This window comes from Neltuma alba, unplaced genomic scaffold, assembly GCF_004799145.2.
Source record: "Neltuma alba isolate B1F8T4 unplaced genomic scaffold, ASM479914v2 tig00000799_pilon, whole genome shotgun sequence".
Lineage (NCBI taxonomy): Eukaryota > Viridiplantae > Streptophyta > Magnoliopsida > Fabales > Fabaceae > Neltuma > Neltuma alba.
This window is the reverse complement of record NW_021632197.1, coordinates 148-18,099: the sequence shown is the minus strand read 5'-3', so window position 1 is coordinate 18,099 and position 17,952 is coordinate 148. Positions and strand designations below refer to the sequence as shown.

At 30.9% G+C, this 17,952-nt stretch overlaps 1 protein-coding gene across 1 annotated transcript; it reads left to right on the top strand.

Annotated features, from left to right (window-relative positions):
- Window positions 1-7,481: 7,481 nt before the first annotated feature.
- On the top strand, window positions 7,482-9,603 carry LOC114746145 (UDP-glycosyltransferase 83A1-like). Its single transcript, XM_028934338.1, has 2 exons — window positions 7,482-8,046; window positions 8,556-9,603. The coding sequence occupies exons 1-2, from the start codon at window positions 7,542-7,544 to the stop codon at window positions 9,416-9,418; spliced, it is 1,368 nt and encodes a 455-aa protein (XP_028790171.1). The 5' UTR covers window positions 7,482-7,541; the 3' UTR covers window positions 9,419-9,603.
- Window positions 9,604-17,952: the final 8,349 nt, after the last annotated feature.

Here is a 17,952-nt window from a genome sequence, read left to right as displayed (position 1 = left end):
GAAAGAGGTCTTAATTCATAAGTATAATAAAAGGAGGGAGCTCGAGAATACTCTTTCCATTCCCTTTACTGCCTCTCAGTTATGAAAAGATATTGGAGTTGCCTAGGAACAGCTGAGTAAGAACCTCTAGAGAGGCATGGTTAGGGTCATCTATTAACTTCTGGACTAATGAATGGTTGTAGTAGGGTTTGGTGTTATGGGGGGTTCAGGAGAGACATGTGATGGAAGATGTGAAGACTTGGAGGGTGAATGACTTGCTAACTAACACAAGAGAATGGAATTGGGAGATCATTGATCCTGTCCTCCCTCAACAAATTAAAGAGTGTATTCGTACTTGTGTTCCACCTAGGAAGGAAGCGAAAGATCAGTGGTTGTGGAAGGGTGGTAAGGAAGGTTCCTATCCTATTAAGAGTGGTTACTTATTTATCAAGAATGATTGAATGGGGACAAGAGCAAAAATCTAGAATGTTATTTGGCATTGGAAAGGGCCTGAAAGAATTTGTTTATTTCTGTGGCTGGTGGCTAGAAACAGCCTGAACACGAGGGCCCTAAGGAATTACAGATGGGATACAAAAGATTTATGTGACCTATGTGGGGCTAAGGAATTCTAAAATTTTGTATTTTTGCACAAGATGTTTGGGACTGCTTAGAGATACCAATGTTTGAGAATGAGAGCCAAATTCAACTACAAGATGACATGGAGGCAATTCATAAGTGGCTTCTTGAAAACTTGAATGAAGAGAGGAAGGTGTGCAACATACCTCTGATGACTATCTTCGGTGTAGGTTGCTGGTCATTGTGGTAGCAAAGGAATTCAACACTGTTCCAATCTAAGCCCCTAAATATTAGATCTTGTGTTGAACGAACATTACACTTCGCTACAGAGACTAGGGAGGCAAAAGGAGGGGATAGACTGGTAAAAGAAGTACCAAGGAGATCTAAAGGCTCAATATAGGATTGTTGGCAATGTTCAAAGAAAAGGTGGGTGAAGCTAAACACTGATGGCTCCTCCAAAGGCAATCTAGGATCTTCTGGATGTGGGGGTGTCATTCGTAATGATGTGGGCGAGTGGCTGTGTGGGTTTACAGAACAAGTGGGTTACTATGGAACTTTGGAGGCTGAGGAGTAGGGGTTAAGAAAGGCTTGGAGCTAGCTTGGAATCTGGGTTTCAGACGAGTAGAGTTAGAGGTGGACTCTGAAATTCTAGGGAGAATAGTTTGTGGGAAAGAAGAGGATGTGGGTTATACCTTTAATCTTTTAAGGAGCATCTTGGATTTGCTTAATAGAAGATGGGAGATCAAGATTGGAGTGGTACGAAGATCGGCAGATAGCTGTGCTAATGAACTTGCAAGATTGAGTTTTGAAAGACAAAGGATTTGGAAGTGTGTGGAGGAAGTGGAGTTACATGTCAGAGTTGCTTTTGAAAAGGATAAAGCTAACAGCCATGTCCCTGTTCACTTGAGGGAATGTTGGTATAGGATAGGATCTTTGTTTTCAGGCTTGAGCCCTCTTTGTAACCAAAAAAAAAAAAATCAATAATCTTCTACAGCACGGCACATGGCAAGCTGTAATCTTAGATAGTTTTTTAATTGGAAAAATAAAAATGGGAGCAGTTCCTGTTGTTATTCCATATTTTGAGGCTTTGTTTTGGCAGATTTTTTTAATTGAAAGTGAAAATTGGGAGGAATTTCTAATCTTGTGAGTTATGATCACTGCATTCACATTGCTCCGTATTCTAAGGCTTTGTTCTAGGGAATTTTCTAATTTCAAATTTAATATTTCATATTTTAAATAAAATTTAATTAATAATTCAAATTTTAAATTTAAATTAATATTTCAATTTTTCAATTAAAATTAACATTTCACAAAAAGCGGCTATTGTTTGGATTACTTAATGGATTAAAATAAAATTTCTGCGGCTATTGCTCATGAGTACTCATCAACCAGACCTTCCCACTTTGCATATTTTTTTCTTTTCAAATTTTGTGTTTGGCCATTATATTGTGGCTGTTTCCACTTTGCTGTAAGGTTTGCAGCAATAAGCCTTTTCGACGGTAACAGCCTGTGGTCATAGGTGTGGGTTCAGTAACGGTTACAAGTAGTAGGGTGGTTTGTGCGTGTGAGTTTGTGGCTATATATACATGTAGTGGTTAGAAGTAGCCGATTTAAGCAATTTTTTTGGGCAATTCATTTAGTCTCCACCTCTCTAATTTTATACAGTCAACTATAAAAGCACTTAATTTTCATTCCATTGATTTGGGTAAAGAAGATTTGTCTTGAGTTTGAAGGAGGGAATCTCTTCTCGGTTTGAAATCCTGGTATGCGCTTTTATTTTCCCTTCTAATTATTTCCATTCTTGACCTCATCCATCATTAGCTCTTTCAAATCAACAACTTCACAAGTGAAAGGCTTTTTTTTTCTTTTTTGCTTATTGGGCTGCTAGGTTCCTTCTTCTTGGTAAATTAGATTATGCTTATGTGTCTGCAAGATAAAGCAGTCCATCCTATCACTAAGTTATTAGGAAATTCATCTACTGATTTAAGTTTGGTTTTGATTCAGGTATGCGCTTGATTAGTATTGTAGATTTTTAATTCTAAAAAGTTTCTTCTCCTGTCCCTTGCTGCTTCAATTTTTTCTACCATGCACCTCAAAGTAAAGCATATATAGGTGCATACATTTTCTTCTAGAAAATAAAAAAAGGATGGACCCAGTGCATGACCATCCTATGGAAGCTGGTTTTGACAGAGTACTATGAATTTATATCTACTGCAGTCAGTGTGAGATTTTATAACTACAAGAAATCTATCTTTTACCAATCAATTGCCTCTGTCCAAGATTCATTTACTGATGCTCGTCATTTTCTACAGGTGAGAGATTTAATGAGATAGTTAGAAGTCCTTACGTGGCTCCTGAGGTACTAAACTGAAGCTAGCCATATTGGGTAGGTTAGATTTTTTTTGTGAATGGTGTATTTCAGCTCATGACAATTGGATTTTTAATGGCTGAGAATTAAACTTTAAGTCGCTACGGATAGATTGCTAGAAGAAAATAAATGCTTGTCTTCAAATGGCTTCAATACAGTCAAAAAAGAGTAGTCTGTTTGCTTCCCAAGTAATAAAGATATATGGTCTATGCCATCTACCTGTATTGTGAGAATGAAGACTAAAGCAAAAACATCAACTGAATTTTTGATAAGGGGTTTGCTAGATAAGAGTCCATTTTTTTTTTGGTAAATCAAAAACATTTGCTGACTTCTATGCTCCTAATCTGGTCACAGTGCTTGCTTTGGTCTCAGGTTGAGGCTAAATGGGTGCTCTTGAGCTTAAAAAATGGCTTCATAGTTATTTCATTCTTGATCATAGTTCCACACCTTTCTTAATGTCTTAAAGCTAAAGGCCAAGTTACAACCACCCACTTAGTTTTGTGTGAATCCAACTGAAAATATAAATATTATCAAATCAATGTCTTAGATTGATTTTTTATTTGATTTATCATCCTTCCATCTTTCAGATTTTAATAATATTTTATATGGTATTTTATAGGTTTTAATATGCATTCTAATTAATTATTATTATATTTTGAACTTTTTATACTACATGAAGAAATACTAGTACAGTGTGAATTAGTACTTCATATAGCATAAAAGGTTCAATCACTATATAATGATTAGTTAAATTAGTTAAATTCATATATATGCTTCGGTCACCAAAAAAGAAAATTCATATATATGCTCAGAATATAAGATTATAAAAACTTTCTTTGTAAGTAATATTGAAGGTTTTTTTTTGTGACGTTTCTATCATTTAAGATCATTATTTTCAAAGTATTCAAAGTGCCATTGCTCTTAAATTTTCTATATGCTCTTATAACATGTTTTGCTAATATAATCACAATTAACCATATTTCATTATAACGACCAATTGACTTTATTTATAATATTGTTATGTATAAACATGGTTGAAACACTCAATTTTGATGAAAGACCAAGTATCCACTTATATATATATATATATATATATATATATATCCACTTATATATATAAATAGTTATTTACTTTTTAGATTTTTCTCGATTTGATATTTAAAATAAACCCGTATAATTTAATTTGATAACTACCAATCTACCATCAACAATGCAAATTAGAAATCATTATTGGATGAGACCTATGTTCATTCTTTCTTAGTTATTGCTTCCTATTCTAAATATAAGATCTTACACATATATTTAAAATAAAAAATGAGATCATAAAATAGTTATTTGATTTTTTTGGTTTTTCTTAATTTAAAATCGAATATATTTAATCAAGATTTTTATTGCAAATCTAAAATTAAAATAAATATTAAACATTTTAGTTATAAATATAATAATGAACTTTAAGCACAACACTACATGCAAGTCTTTTTAAATTCTATTAACTTATTTTTCTCTCTCTAACTATCAATAAATATATTTTAGGATGAAAATAATGCTGTAATGTCTTAAGGGCACAATCTTTTATATTTTATTTTTCTCTTGAACTCAGTATTATATACTTCAATTTTTTAAAATAAAAATATGATTACATATCAATTAGATGCAATAAAATAAAATCCTCTACTTTTTTACGTCGATAACATAAACGTCCCACTCAAAACTGCGATGAAAAGCTCATTTTAACCGCCGTAAAAGGTCTTTTAATCATAGTGTAGGTGCCTGTGCAATATTCTTATATGCTCTATTAACATCTTGAGTCAACAAAAGCCTAAATAACAAGAAAAATTTTGTACCCACATGCTTATTAAAAGCATCCATTCCCACCATATCACAGTTAACGTTGTTCCTTGGATCTTGTGTTTGCTCCCATATCAATATCACTTTGAATAGATGGGTGACCTTTATTGTCACTAACAAATGAATCCTACAAGAAGATGAAGGAAGAAAAAGAAATGGAAATCATAGAAATTAAACTCCCTCTTTTCTATGCCATCCAAATTAAAGCCATCCAAATTAAAGAAATCACGAGCATGATGATCCACTCAGGAGCACTATGGCAAAGAAACATATCCAAATAAGAACAACAAAAACAATGAGATGATGAGACAGAGAGCAGAGTAGACAAAACAATAATGAAACCTGTAGGTTTTGGTTCACAAAGACTTTGAAGTTTGAGTATCTGATAAAAATCATTGGGAAGAAGCAGCTTAATACAAGGCCATTTGAATCATCCAACAAATTCTCTCTTTCTTAACTTCTCATATATGATTTAAAATTCAAATTTAAAAAGTGTTGAAAAAATCGTAACTTTTTGATAGGAATCGTGGATTAAACCCAAAAAAAATGAAAAATAAAAATCAAGAAAAACACGAGGAAGTATTTCAAATCGTTAATTAGCTTCTATATTAGGAATGGCAGGGAGATAGGGAGTCATGAACAATGCGTAAAAATACACACATATTATAATATAATAGTATATTACCTATAAAATATTGACCTGATTATGACTTCCCCCCGCTTAATACATTAGTTATATATAGCCATCTCTGCAATATCACATGGGAAGAATCAATTATTATATTTCCTTTCTAGAATACTCATCAGTTATGCTACGTGTCCCGTGATTTAATTCCTGATATATTAATACTATGTACTATTAAATTGAATGATTTAAGCAATGGAATTATTAATTACATTTTGCAATGTATAACCAGCTCAAGACATAAAATTCTTTTGGGATAATTAATCTCCAGGTCCTTATAGTTTCATCTGATTTTTAAATAGGTCCTTATAAAATTTTTTCTTTTTATCAGATCCTTTTACTTTCATGTGTTTTTAATCAAATCCTTCTATTTTTTTTCTTTTTAATAGGTCCTTATAGTTTCACTTATTTTTTAGTTAGGTGCTTTGTGGTTTTTAAAAAATTATTTATTAACTTTATTCTTTAAAATTAATTTCATTTTTAAATTAATAATTATATAATTGGACAAAATAATTAATATAATCATTTAGTAATTAATAAATAATCAGAATAGTAATTATACTTAAATATAAATTATTTCTAATCATATTTTAATTTTAGAAAACTTTATTATTATAATTATAAAAATTCGAATTGAAAATAAATAATATATTTGTTGAACTAAAAATTTAAAAGAATATTAACATAAGATTGTTGCAATAATTTATTATTTTTAAAATGTTATTATTTGTAAAATAAAGAATAAAAAATACAAGGATCTAATTAAAAACAAAGTAAAACAATAAGGACCTGATAAAAAGAAAAAAAATTATAAGGACTTGATTAAAAATACATGAAAGTATAAGGACCTGATAAAAAGAAAAAAAATTATAGGGACCTGATTAAAAACCAGTTGAAACTATAAGGACTTATATATTAATTATCCCAATTCTTTTCAATTATATAGTTTAAGTATTGGTTTTTCTAAAAAACTTTCTAAATTAGACTTGTCCATAACATACTGATCCATAATTGTATCAATATTTTGATAATAATAAAAAATATAGGCTTAAATGGGCTGACTTTTGGCTTTAATGCGCTGGCTTTTTTATTTCTAAGCCCCACCTGACTAAACTTTTTAAGCTCAATTTTCTTTTGAGCCTGCTAAAATACAAGCTTGCCTTTTTACTTAAAAGAGCTTAAATAGGTTGGTCCGATGGGCTTAGTTTGTTTTGATGGCTCTAAACACTATTTATTTATTACAAATAATTAACTTAATTAATTGTTTTAATATTTAAGAATTAATTATTTAACTCTTATATCAAAAACCATAGCTAATAATATAAATCTAATAATTAGTTTAAGTAATTCTTGACGGAGCCTTAAATTTCTCCCATTCAAATTTGGCGACTGGAAAGGAGCAATCAACTTTAATTTCTTCGTTGAATTTTCCTGACGACTCATTTCAACATTATTCTTTTACGTCCGCAATGATGTAACATTCGCCAAGCCTTCCTTCCTCTGTTTCTCTTGATTGTCCCTGACTAGAAATCAAATCTATACCATTGGTTCACATTCTTAATATAAAATTAAATAATTAATTTACAAAAATAAGAAAATAAGTTAAGTTAATTATTTATAAAAAAAATGTGTATTTATTTTCTTAAAATATCCTTTTTAATTATTTGTATTGAAATCACCTCTTAGCATTAATGCAAATTTTCTTAATATGCAGAATCAATGAGGACACTTTTAAAAAAATTTAAATTTAAAAAATAAAATGAATTAAAGTCTTATATATAGGATCAAAATAAACAACTTAACTTACTCTAAATTTACGACTTGACTGAGTATAAAAGAATATTCTATTAGAAAGCTATAAATAATAAACTCCTAATTGATCAAAAGAAAATTTTGTCACGATCCCTTAAGATGTCGACATTTGCATTGCTTGCACAAGTCAGATAATATACCTAAGACTTTTCTGCAGTTCTGACCATTCTCACCTCCCACTCTGTGCGCGCGCGCGCGTGTATATATAGTAAGCTAAGAACTTATCCATCCGTCCTTCAAAATTCAATCATCCTCTCTACTTCCGTTGCAAAGATGAGCCCTATCCCTCATTTTCTTGTGATACCTTTACCAGTTCTGGGACATGTGAATCCTCTGATGCAGTTTTCTCAGGTTTTGGCCAAACATGGCTGCAAGGTCACTTTTCTGAACACAGAGTTCAGTCAAAAGCGAGCTATGGCTGCAACTTCTTCTTCTGACCAACACAACAATAAGAAGAAGAAGAACCCCATAAACATGGTGACGCTGCCGGACGGTTTGAGTGATGAAGATGACAGAAGTAAGCCAATAGAGCTTGTGCAATCGATCAAGACCACCATGTCTGAAAAGCTTCCAGAGCTCATTGAAGAAGTCAATAATGGGAATGAAGATTGTCAGATCTCATGCATAATAGTTAGTATGATAATGGGATGGGCTTTAGAAGTTGGTCACAGACTAGGAATCAAAGGGGCTGTCATGTTTCCTGCTTCTGCTACTTCTGCGGCTTCCCTTTACTGCGTTGAAAGGCTGATTCAAGATGGAATTATCGATTCCGAAACTGGTAAGACTTTTTGCTCATCAATGCAAATGCGTACGTTGACTTGCTTATATGTATGAAACTTCGTAAAGTAGCTTACCAACCTAATTGAAAGCATATCAGTTAGCATCATCAAGGAAATCTGCTTGTATGACAGACATTAAATGTCCTAAAAGAATTCTATAGCTTATAAACAAACCTCAGTGATGTGAATGAAGATAAAGATCGACACTTGAATAAAAACTTTTGATCTATTCAGAGATTGTCATTGATAACTTGTTGCATCTTATTTTATACTTCATTTTTACGTATCAATTAATAATATAGGTCCTTTACAGATTTAGATAGATGAATTTTGCTCAAATTTTAAGGACAAAATGGATGGAAATCTTATATTTAGGAGCAAAAGTCTACTAATTCTTGCATTTATTAGGATGAGAGAAGCATTATATATAGACTTATTTGTTGCATTTATCATGTCATGTCATACCCAATTTAAGTATCTAGTTCATTTGGAAATATTATGCACGCAGGACAACCAACGAAAAACCGCGAAATTCAGCTTGCCCCAAACATGCCTACGATGGACCCAGCAAACCTACCATGGACAACCTTAGGTAAGTCCTTCTTCGGCCTCACGTTACAAGAGACACAAACCTTAACAAGGTTAGGACAATGGTGGCTTTGCAATACAACCTACGAACTCGAACCTGGTGCACTTTCAATGTCACCAAAGCTCCTATCAATCGGCCCACTTTTACCTGATGAAGACCAAAATACAACTTCATTCTGGAAAGAAGATCAAACCTGCCTCGATTGGCTCGACCAGCAGCCACCTCGATCTGTCGTTTACGTTTCCTTTGGAAGTTTAGCAGTAATGGAGCCAAACCAGTTCAAAGAACTTGCACTTGGACTTGATCTTTTAGACAAGCCTTTTCTTTGGGTGGTACGACCCGGTAACACTGACAAGTCAAACAATAACTACGTATTCCCAGAAGGGTTCAAAGGTGACAAGGGTAAAATCGTCAACTGGGCTCCACAGAGGAAGGTTCTGAACCATCCTTCAGTGGCTTGTTTTGTTAGTCACTGTGGTTGGAATTCTACTATAGATGGCGTATACAGTGGTGTGCCATTCTTGTGTTGGCCATTTTTTGGCGATCAGCAAGAAGATAAGGCGTATATTTGTGATGAATGGAAGATTGGAATGGGATTGGATAAGGACGAAAATGGATTGATAACAAGGGAGGAGATAAAGAAAAAAATGGAGAAGTTGCTTGGAGATGAAGAAATAAGAGGGAATTCTTTGAAATGGAAAGAAACCGTCATCAATAATATTGCTGAAGGGGGTCGATCTTCGGAGAATCTCAAGAAGTTCATTAACTGGGCCAAAGAATGAGGATGATCCGCCATTATTTGTTTAAGGGCTTGGGAATTGGAAAATGTTTGTTTTCTAATTATTTAGAATCTTTTGAATAATGGAAGATTTTTAATTATTTAGAATCTTTCAAATAATGAAAATTAATTTGATCCATGTCATATATACATGTTGAATAATAAATCATGTTCTTCGTTTATTCTATATATTCTGTATGTTCTAATCATGGTTTCAATAAGTCGGAATATCCTTGGATGTTACTCCCTTCAATCCTATATATAAGATATAAAACCAAATTATGTAAATCAAAATGTTGGTTAAAGTTGGTTAAAAAAATTTTGTAAAAATTGTATTTTATTTTTGAAAAATATATTTATTTATGAAGAGAGAGAATGACTAGGAAAAAGAGGTATGTGAGAAAGCATCATATATATATATATATATATATAACATGCAATTAATGGGGGCAAAAAATGAAAAAACTTGATTAAATTTTCAGAGATATTTTAAGTATATCCTATAAATAGAACTATATACTTTTTTCCGATAGGGAGTAGAACTATATACTTAATTACTCCAAAAACACTATCTTATGCATAGGATAGAATCGGAGGGAGTGTATCAAAATAGTAAATGTATGGGATTTGACTTCTTTCTTGCTCACAAAATGTTCATGTAAAGTGAGAAAAAAAGAAAGAATTTATATAACAAATTAATTAAGTTTTTCCTTTTGATGTCAATGAATTCTTAGACATTATGTTGACACATAAAATGCGTCACGCCCTTGATGATTTTTCCCATTGGTCACCTTTATGAATATTGTATACAAACCAATTTTATTAAAAGGGATATGTTGTGAAGTGTTTGAGAGAGAAATATGTATGCATTAAAAAAAACATCAAATTAGAAATGGAATTTAGTGAAGGAATTTTCGTCACTAATCAAAATTAGCGACGGATTGGTGACAGATTAGTGATGGAATTCAGTTAGCGACGAAATTAGCAATGGAATTTTTTTCGTCACTAATTCCACCGTCACTAAATAATTAAATTCCGTCACTAATTAGCGACGAATTACTGACGGATTAAATTCCGTCACTAGTTAGCGACAGATTACTAACGGATTAGCGACTGAAATTAGTAACGGAAATTTTCCGTTACTAATCCATCGCTAATTAGTGACGGATATCCCACAAAAATTCTATCACAAAATAATGATGGATTTGTGATAGAAAATTTGTTACAAATTGGTGACGGAAATTTCTATCACTAATCCATCGCTAATTTTTTTTATTTTTTAAATTTAAAATACCACATCATCGCCACGTGTCCATCACTATGAGCTGTCACATTATCGATGGCTGCCACCTCACCAGCTCCTCTCTCTCTTTCCCATGTTGCCATGTCATCTCTTCGTCCACCTCATCGCCACGTGTCCATTCACTGGATGCCACCTCAACTCCTCTCTCCCATGCAACCATGTCATCATAGCATCCACGTCATTACCATATGTCCATCATTATGAGCCGCCATGTCATCGTCTTATCCACATCATCGCAACATCACAAATTGAGCCAATTGTGAAGAAGTGTTGGTTCGAACTAAGACCTTCTGCGCATGCTAAAGCCTTTGCCAATTGAGCCGAAAAGCACCTGCGAAATTCTTTTACAAAAATAAATATATATAATATTTTTAATAACAAATACAAATATACATAATAAATATTATATACATAATTTAATATATTATTATTTATTTGAATATAACTTTTATATTTTAGTAAAAAATTTCTAATAATTTATATTTTTATTCAAATATTTAACAAAATAATAAGTATATTATATATTTTTATTTTTTATAATATTTGTATTTTTAATTTTTATATAATACATTATTTGAAAATTATGATATATTATATTCTTATTTTAATAATAAGTTTAAAAAATAATTATTATATATATATATTTTTTGTGATGGATTAGTGACGAAATTTTAACGGAAATTAGAGACAGAAAAATTCCATCACTAATTTCCGTCACAAAATGAGAGCTAATGACTGATTGGTGACAAAAATTAGTGACAAAATTTTTCCGTCACTAATTTCTGTTACTAATCATTTAAAACAAAATTAGCAAGGAACTTGTGACAGAATTTAGTGACGGAAGAAGATTCTGTCACTAATATGTCTCTAAGTTAGTGACAGAATAAAATTTCGTCACTAATCTTTCACTAATTTAGCGACGGAAATTTTCCGTCACTAAATTCCATTACTAATTTTAGGGACGGAATTTGTGAGGGATGAGCAACGAAATAAAATTCTGTCACTAAATTCTGTCACTAATGCTCTATTTTTTTGTACTAATGTATGCATATGAAAAATAATAATTTTATACATTTCATAATGTCAATATTCTTTAGTTTTTTCTTTTCATTACGTATAGGTATCCTCCTATTAGAAGTAATCATATTTGATACACTATAGTGTACTAAATGTGGGTACATATCCCGAACCTTGGTTCACTACATTGTAACAATATTCTCTAATTTATTTGTAATATATAAGCTGTAATTGTGTCAAATTTAGTATGTATATTTAAAATCTCACTTAAACCAAAATCTTGAAATATTTAAGAAACTTATTAGTTGACATTTTTTTAAAACAATTTTAAATTATACCAATGAACACACACAAAATAAAAAAAATGAATTGCTCTAGATTAATCACATTTTATATATTGGGAGAATAAAATTGCAATATACACAAACCTTATTAAAAATATGTCAATTGAATAAGTGCTTTAAAGTTATGGAAATTAAAAAATTTGGAAAAAATTAAATGAAAATTTTATTTTTGCATATTATTATGGCAACTTCTTCATTTTATAAATATATTTTTAATTAAAATTTTCATTATTAATTAAAATTAATGGTAATTTAAGTCCCAATCGTTCATTATGTTCGACTTATACTGCTACTTCAAAGTCTCTTGACAGTTCCCCCCCCCCCCCCCAAAAATATCCATCCGAACAAGTATGTAAGGCAACTATAACCTCCGGTTAAGCTAAGCTAGCATAGCATCTTTACCAATTTAGCTATGCGCTGTTTGGTTTTGGCAGCCCTATTCTTGATTAGTAGGCTCACACTTTCCTAACCAAAAAGTCATTTACTTCCATTTAATCATTCTCGATCATCTTTAGACGTCTCTTCCTTTTATTTATGGTATTTGCAATCTCTTTTAGTTAATTCCCAGGTGAAGTTGTTCTAGGAAACCAGGTAGTAGTTTAGATTGAGCCTATAGGTTTAAGTTGCCAAAAAATAGTAAGTTGAGTTGGCAAAATGTGAGCTTATTTTAATATAGTTCTTTTCAATTTACAACTCGTCATAAGCTAGTCCGTTTTTTCTTTTTTAAAATTTTTTTTACTGTGTTTACTTTAATTAAAAAAATTATTATTTTAACTTAATTTAAATATAGTATTGTATTTTGTTAGAAACTTTGATTCTAAGTTTGATTTCTCATTTTCTTTATTGTTTTATCATTTTTATATTAATAAAATAACTATTAAAAAAGGATTATATGGTTATATTTTCAAGTTTTGAGACTAATTTAATTATATAATTATATGAAAATATAAAAATGAGGAGAATTTAATCTACAAAAGTTTGTAATTTAATTTAAAAATTTAAAAATATTTATGTAAAAATGTTTTAAAAAAAACAAAAAGAAAGGATGGCATTTGCAGCTCAGATTGCCTGAATATCCCGCAAGAGGCAGTCTTTTTTGGACCTACCTATAAGGGCTCCAGCCAGTGATGAGCCAACCTTTATTACCAGGTATATCTTTTGTTTTCATATGGATTCTCATTTATGTTATCAGTTTTATTTATGATGTAATTTGGGATATGTCTTTACGCTGATTTGCATACAATTGTGATTATTATCGATGAGTGGATTCTATTTAATGTAATGAGATGTTCTATTTTTTGTGTGTCAATATTATCTTTAGTTCTTAAAATTGAACCTCATTTTAGTCTTAGTTCCTTAAATTTAAAATAAGTAATTTTGATCCATGAAATTTAATCTCATTTTAATTTTGGTTTGTATTTCAAGGACCGAAAATCTTAAGCTTGATCAAAATAAAATCAAATTTCAAGAACTAAAATCACTTGTTTAAAATTTTACAGAATAAAAACTAAAATGAAAAAAAATTTCAATAACCAAAATTAAAATGTCAAATTTCAAAATATAAACTAAAATGATATCAAATTTTAATAATAACAAGAAATAATATCAAATTTCAGGGACTAAACATTAACCTATTTTTTCATACGGGAGTAGTGAACGGCAGTCATTATCTACTATCTCGCGAAGCCCCAGGCCCACCTAAATGTGTTGACTGCCAGGTAAAGCCGTTACCTTTTTCTAAAAAATAATTAAATTTATTATTATTTTTTAGTAAAATTTTATTACTACCTTCTCTAGTTAATATTATCTCTGTTTTTAATATAAAAATTAGTTTAACTTTAGATTTAGTCATCAATATAAGATTTCAATTTGTTTTGTTTTTCATGTTTATCTATTTTTTCAAAACAATCCTTGTAGTAATTGTACATGTTAAAGTTTTGATCACATGATAATTCTAGCTAACACACATGATTAGCAAGGTTATTTTAATAAAGACAACAACTATTTATTATAAATAAATAACTTAACAAACTTTTTTAACCCTATTTAAATTAGTTAACTATTTTTATACTAAAGATCGGAGGTCGTATAAGATTTTAGTTTGCAATTTAATTTGAACTATAAAAAATAGAGGTAGCATTAATTTTCAAATGCTGTATAATATACCACAGCGACTAAGGTAACCTGCTAATTTTTCATGGATTTTAATTAGATAAAGCATTATACTATTTTGGGTTCTTAATATAAGAGTTTAGTTGGAGTCAAATTTGACCTCAAATATAAGATTTCAATCTATGTTATCTTTTATATTTATCATTTGTTGCTTGTCTATTTTTATTGATTACATATGTTAAGGAAGTTTGCATTAAAGGGTAATTTCAATACAGGCAATTTAAAAAACGTATTTTATGAAAACCAATACATAGTTTTTGCATATAACTAATTTAACTAGTTGCTTAATTTATCTTAATTTGCTAATAGTTAACTATATTTTATATTAAAGATGAGAGGAAATACTACACAAGTGTGTTTCTCAGAATTGAGCCCCTAAACCAAAGTCATGATAACCCGAGCCGTATCTTTGTGGACCCGTTGAAAAACCTGACCCGAATAGGCTAAGAACAGTGAAGCCCAAAAGACGAAGGTGGTTCCACCCTCTGCCACATGCCATTTCCACTTCAGTTCGCAATCGCCCATTTAATTCAACGAGAAACTAAATATGCACTCTAACATCCCAAAACTTATTTGGGTTTCAGTGTTTATGGTTTAAAAAAAAAAACTAAAATAAGTAGATTACTCACTGCTCAAATCTCATCTTAAAAGATTAAAGAAAATAAGTGATTTAGAAGATAATCACATCATATAAATTATATATGTGTAGTTTAAAAAAAAAGGGTAAAATCAACGAATATATGACAATAAGTGTATAATATATAAATAATAATAAAGTGAAACGAATTAAAACTCAAAATCTTACAAATATTTGTATCTTGAAATTAGTTTTAAAAAAAATCTGTTGTTTTTTTAAAATAGATCTCAATTGATTTGTGCAGATTTTCATATAATCAAATAAGCATATTCAAATTTAATTTTCATATATTCTAAGAGTTTATATAGGTAGCTTAAACCTAGTTATTTTAGGGTACTCTCATTCAATACTCCTACAGTCGTCAGACTCTCACTAAGAGCTTTTATTACTTGGGATCTGCTACTTGACTATTTGTGACCTTGAGGATACCAAGTAACTTAGAGTTTTTTTATCACTCCCGCAAGTGTACGGGTTTGAAGTAGTAAAAATCCTAGAGTAATCTAAGGTCGTACCTACAGGGAGATTGCGTTTTTACTAATGCAAATAAATAACAATGAGAATAGATGAATTGATTGATGAGATAATATGAAATGATAAACTAAAAGCAAGAGAAAATCAAATATAAGAGGAAAATCAATCACTTAAAAGGTTGGGGTTTAGGATTTACCCTATGGGTTGCTAGTTTCTATGCTTTGAATTGACTTTTTAATTTATTATGGTGACAACTATTCCTAAAGTGTCCTAATATTCTCCCAAATTATTAGTCTCTATTTAATTAGAGTTGAATTCGTTCCCACAACACCCAAGCAACTAATTAAATCTTGAAGCTATAGTCTTAAGTCACCATAAATATCTAGAACTATCCCTAGCCTAAATATTTGTGTCTACTTCTCTAGATCTAGGTTCTTTCTTCACCTCCCAGTCCATCAAGATCACCCATAATTTAGATTCAATGGTGGCTAGTCATAAAATCCACATGAAAAATAAGAGAAATAGATATAAAAATCAAAAGATATTCATAAAAGCCATAAAAAGAGTCAAAACAGAACTGATAAAAATTAGCTTCCCAGTTGGACTACATCCCTATCCCAACTGGGAAATTTAGAAACTCATAATAAAATAAACCATAAATAGTACTGTTCTAAGATCCCCAAACATGACCCAAAAAAATGAAGAAGAAAAAAGGAATAAACTGTCAAGGTGCTCAGCTGCTGTCACAGGATGAATAAAGATAGTAACTTCACTGATTCGCTGTCACAAACAATGCTCTGTTGCTGCCCCTGGGAATGCTCTCTGATGCTTGCTCTCTCGTCTCCTCCAATCCTCCTTTTGGTGTCCTCTCCTCGCATATAAATAGATATCCTTAGGTGAGTCGTGTGCTGCCCGGCCTGCCCATGTGCGTCTTTAGAATATCCTTTTATCTTCATTTAGGATTTGCATGTGATTCTCCTCATATATCTCCACATTATATTCAAAAGTATCTATGTATATCAACATCATTACTTCATGGTTCTATCATCTAAAATATCTTTAATATATACTATTCTTTTATTCTTCAACGGGACCCACGAATGCTTCTCATCTCCAATCTTTATGCGTATTCATAATATATATATTCTTTCTTAACTCTCCCTTCAGGTTTAAAATATTTTCTTCAAAATAAACAATAATTTGAGTAGATTTTACACAAAGATTTATTTTTATCCCATAATTGATGAAAGAGACGAAAATCTACAAAAGATAATTAAATAGGTATAAAATATCCATAAATTTAACCAAATAAATCAAAATATACACCTTTTTAATTATAAAATATAGACTGATCATTTTTCCGTATGCATGCAATCTTTATCCATCTTGATTATATACATAACTCTCTCGGCTTAAGGGATACAAATAAATAAATAAGACTAAAAAGGTGAAAGGAAAAAATTGTATTATCTTCTATGTTATTTGAATTCTTTGTTAAGCAGGAATGTGTTTTGGTTATTTTGTGAAACTTTATAGTGATTTGTTTCCTTTCAAGCATACTTGCATATACTAGATTTGTTACATACTCATGACATGTATAGGTGATTGAACTTGGGAGTTTATGATGTTGATATATGTGATAAACTGTGACCAAGTGGTTTGTCTCCACTGTGCGCATAGTGGTTGGCCTTTTTAAGACACCGTTCCTTAATACTTACCTGGCCAGGTTTGTATAGGGGGAACATAGGACAGTGACACCTCCTAGTTTAGTTCTTTAAGGAGGGGAGCCATAGTCTGGGCTTGGGCTCTGTACTTTTGGGCAGGTACATCTTGAGTACTAGAGTAGCTTCGGTTGGTCCAATGTGTGAGCTACCCTACAAATAAGCCTATAGTTCCAGTTAGCGAAATAAGGTTGGATGGAGCCATAAGGGAGAAAGCATGTATTGCATGTAGACATAATATGCACATGCTCATTATGAACTTTAGTGACATTGTTTTTTGTTGACTATTTAAATTATTTTAATAATTGTACATAAACTAGTTAATAATTGTTTGTGTGTGATGGTTTGTATGTGCATGGTTAAACTCTGGGCTACTGAGACATTTGTGCTCACTCGATTTATTTAACATTTTCATATGAACAATCTCATAGGGATCAAGGGAAGGCACTAAATGAGTGAACCTTTGTACTCATTAAGTACGTTATGCTATATTATATTTAATTGCCATGACACTAGGGGCTGATTCTAACAAAAAAAAAATCAGTTTTTATTAATTTCTTATTTGAGGCTACTTTTTATATTAGTACTTGTAATTGTAATTAGTATTGAAATGAGACCCTTATGGCAAAGATTATTGAGATCTTATATAGTTTGGGATAAAATCCCTAAGCGTTTGTGTGGTTTGGTGTATTAAAAGATAAGTTTATTGGTTAGTTGAATGAAGTGTTACATTTTTTGTATCAAAGCTTGGTTGTTCCTTGGCCATTTACTTATGTGTTTTGGAAAAGTATTTGTTTTTTTTTCAGAAAAAAAAGTTTTGTTTCTTTAAACTTCTTAGATGTCATGGCAAATTAAATATAATATATGCACTTC

What these genes read in the sequence shown, in the direction of transcription:
- LOC114746145 (XM_028934338.1), top strand. Translation starts at nt 7,542, where the DNA reads ATGAGCCCTATCCCTCATTTTCTTGTGATACCTTTACCAGTTCTGGGA. An exon ending in AATTATCGATTCCGAAACTG is followed by an intron (nt 8,047 to 8,555) that starts GTAAGACTTTTT and finishes TTATGCACGCAG; the next exon opens with GACAACCAACGAAAAACCGC.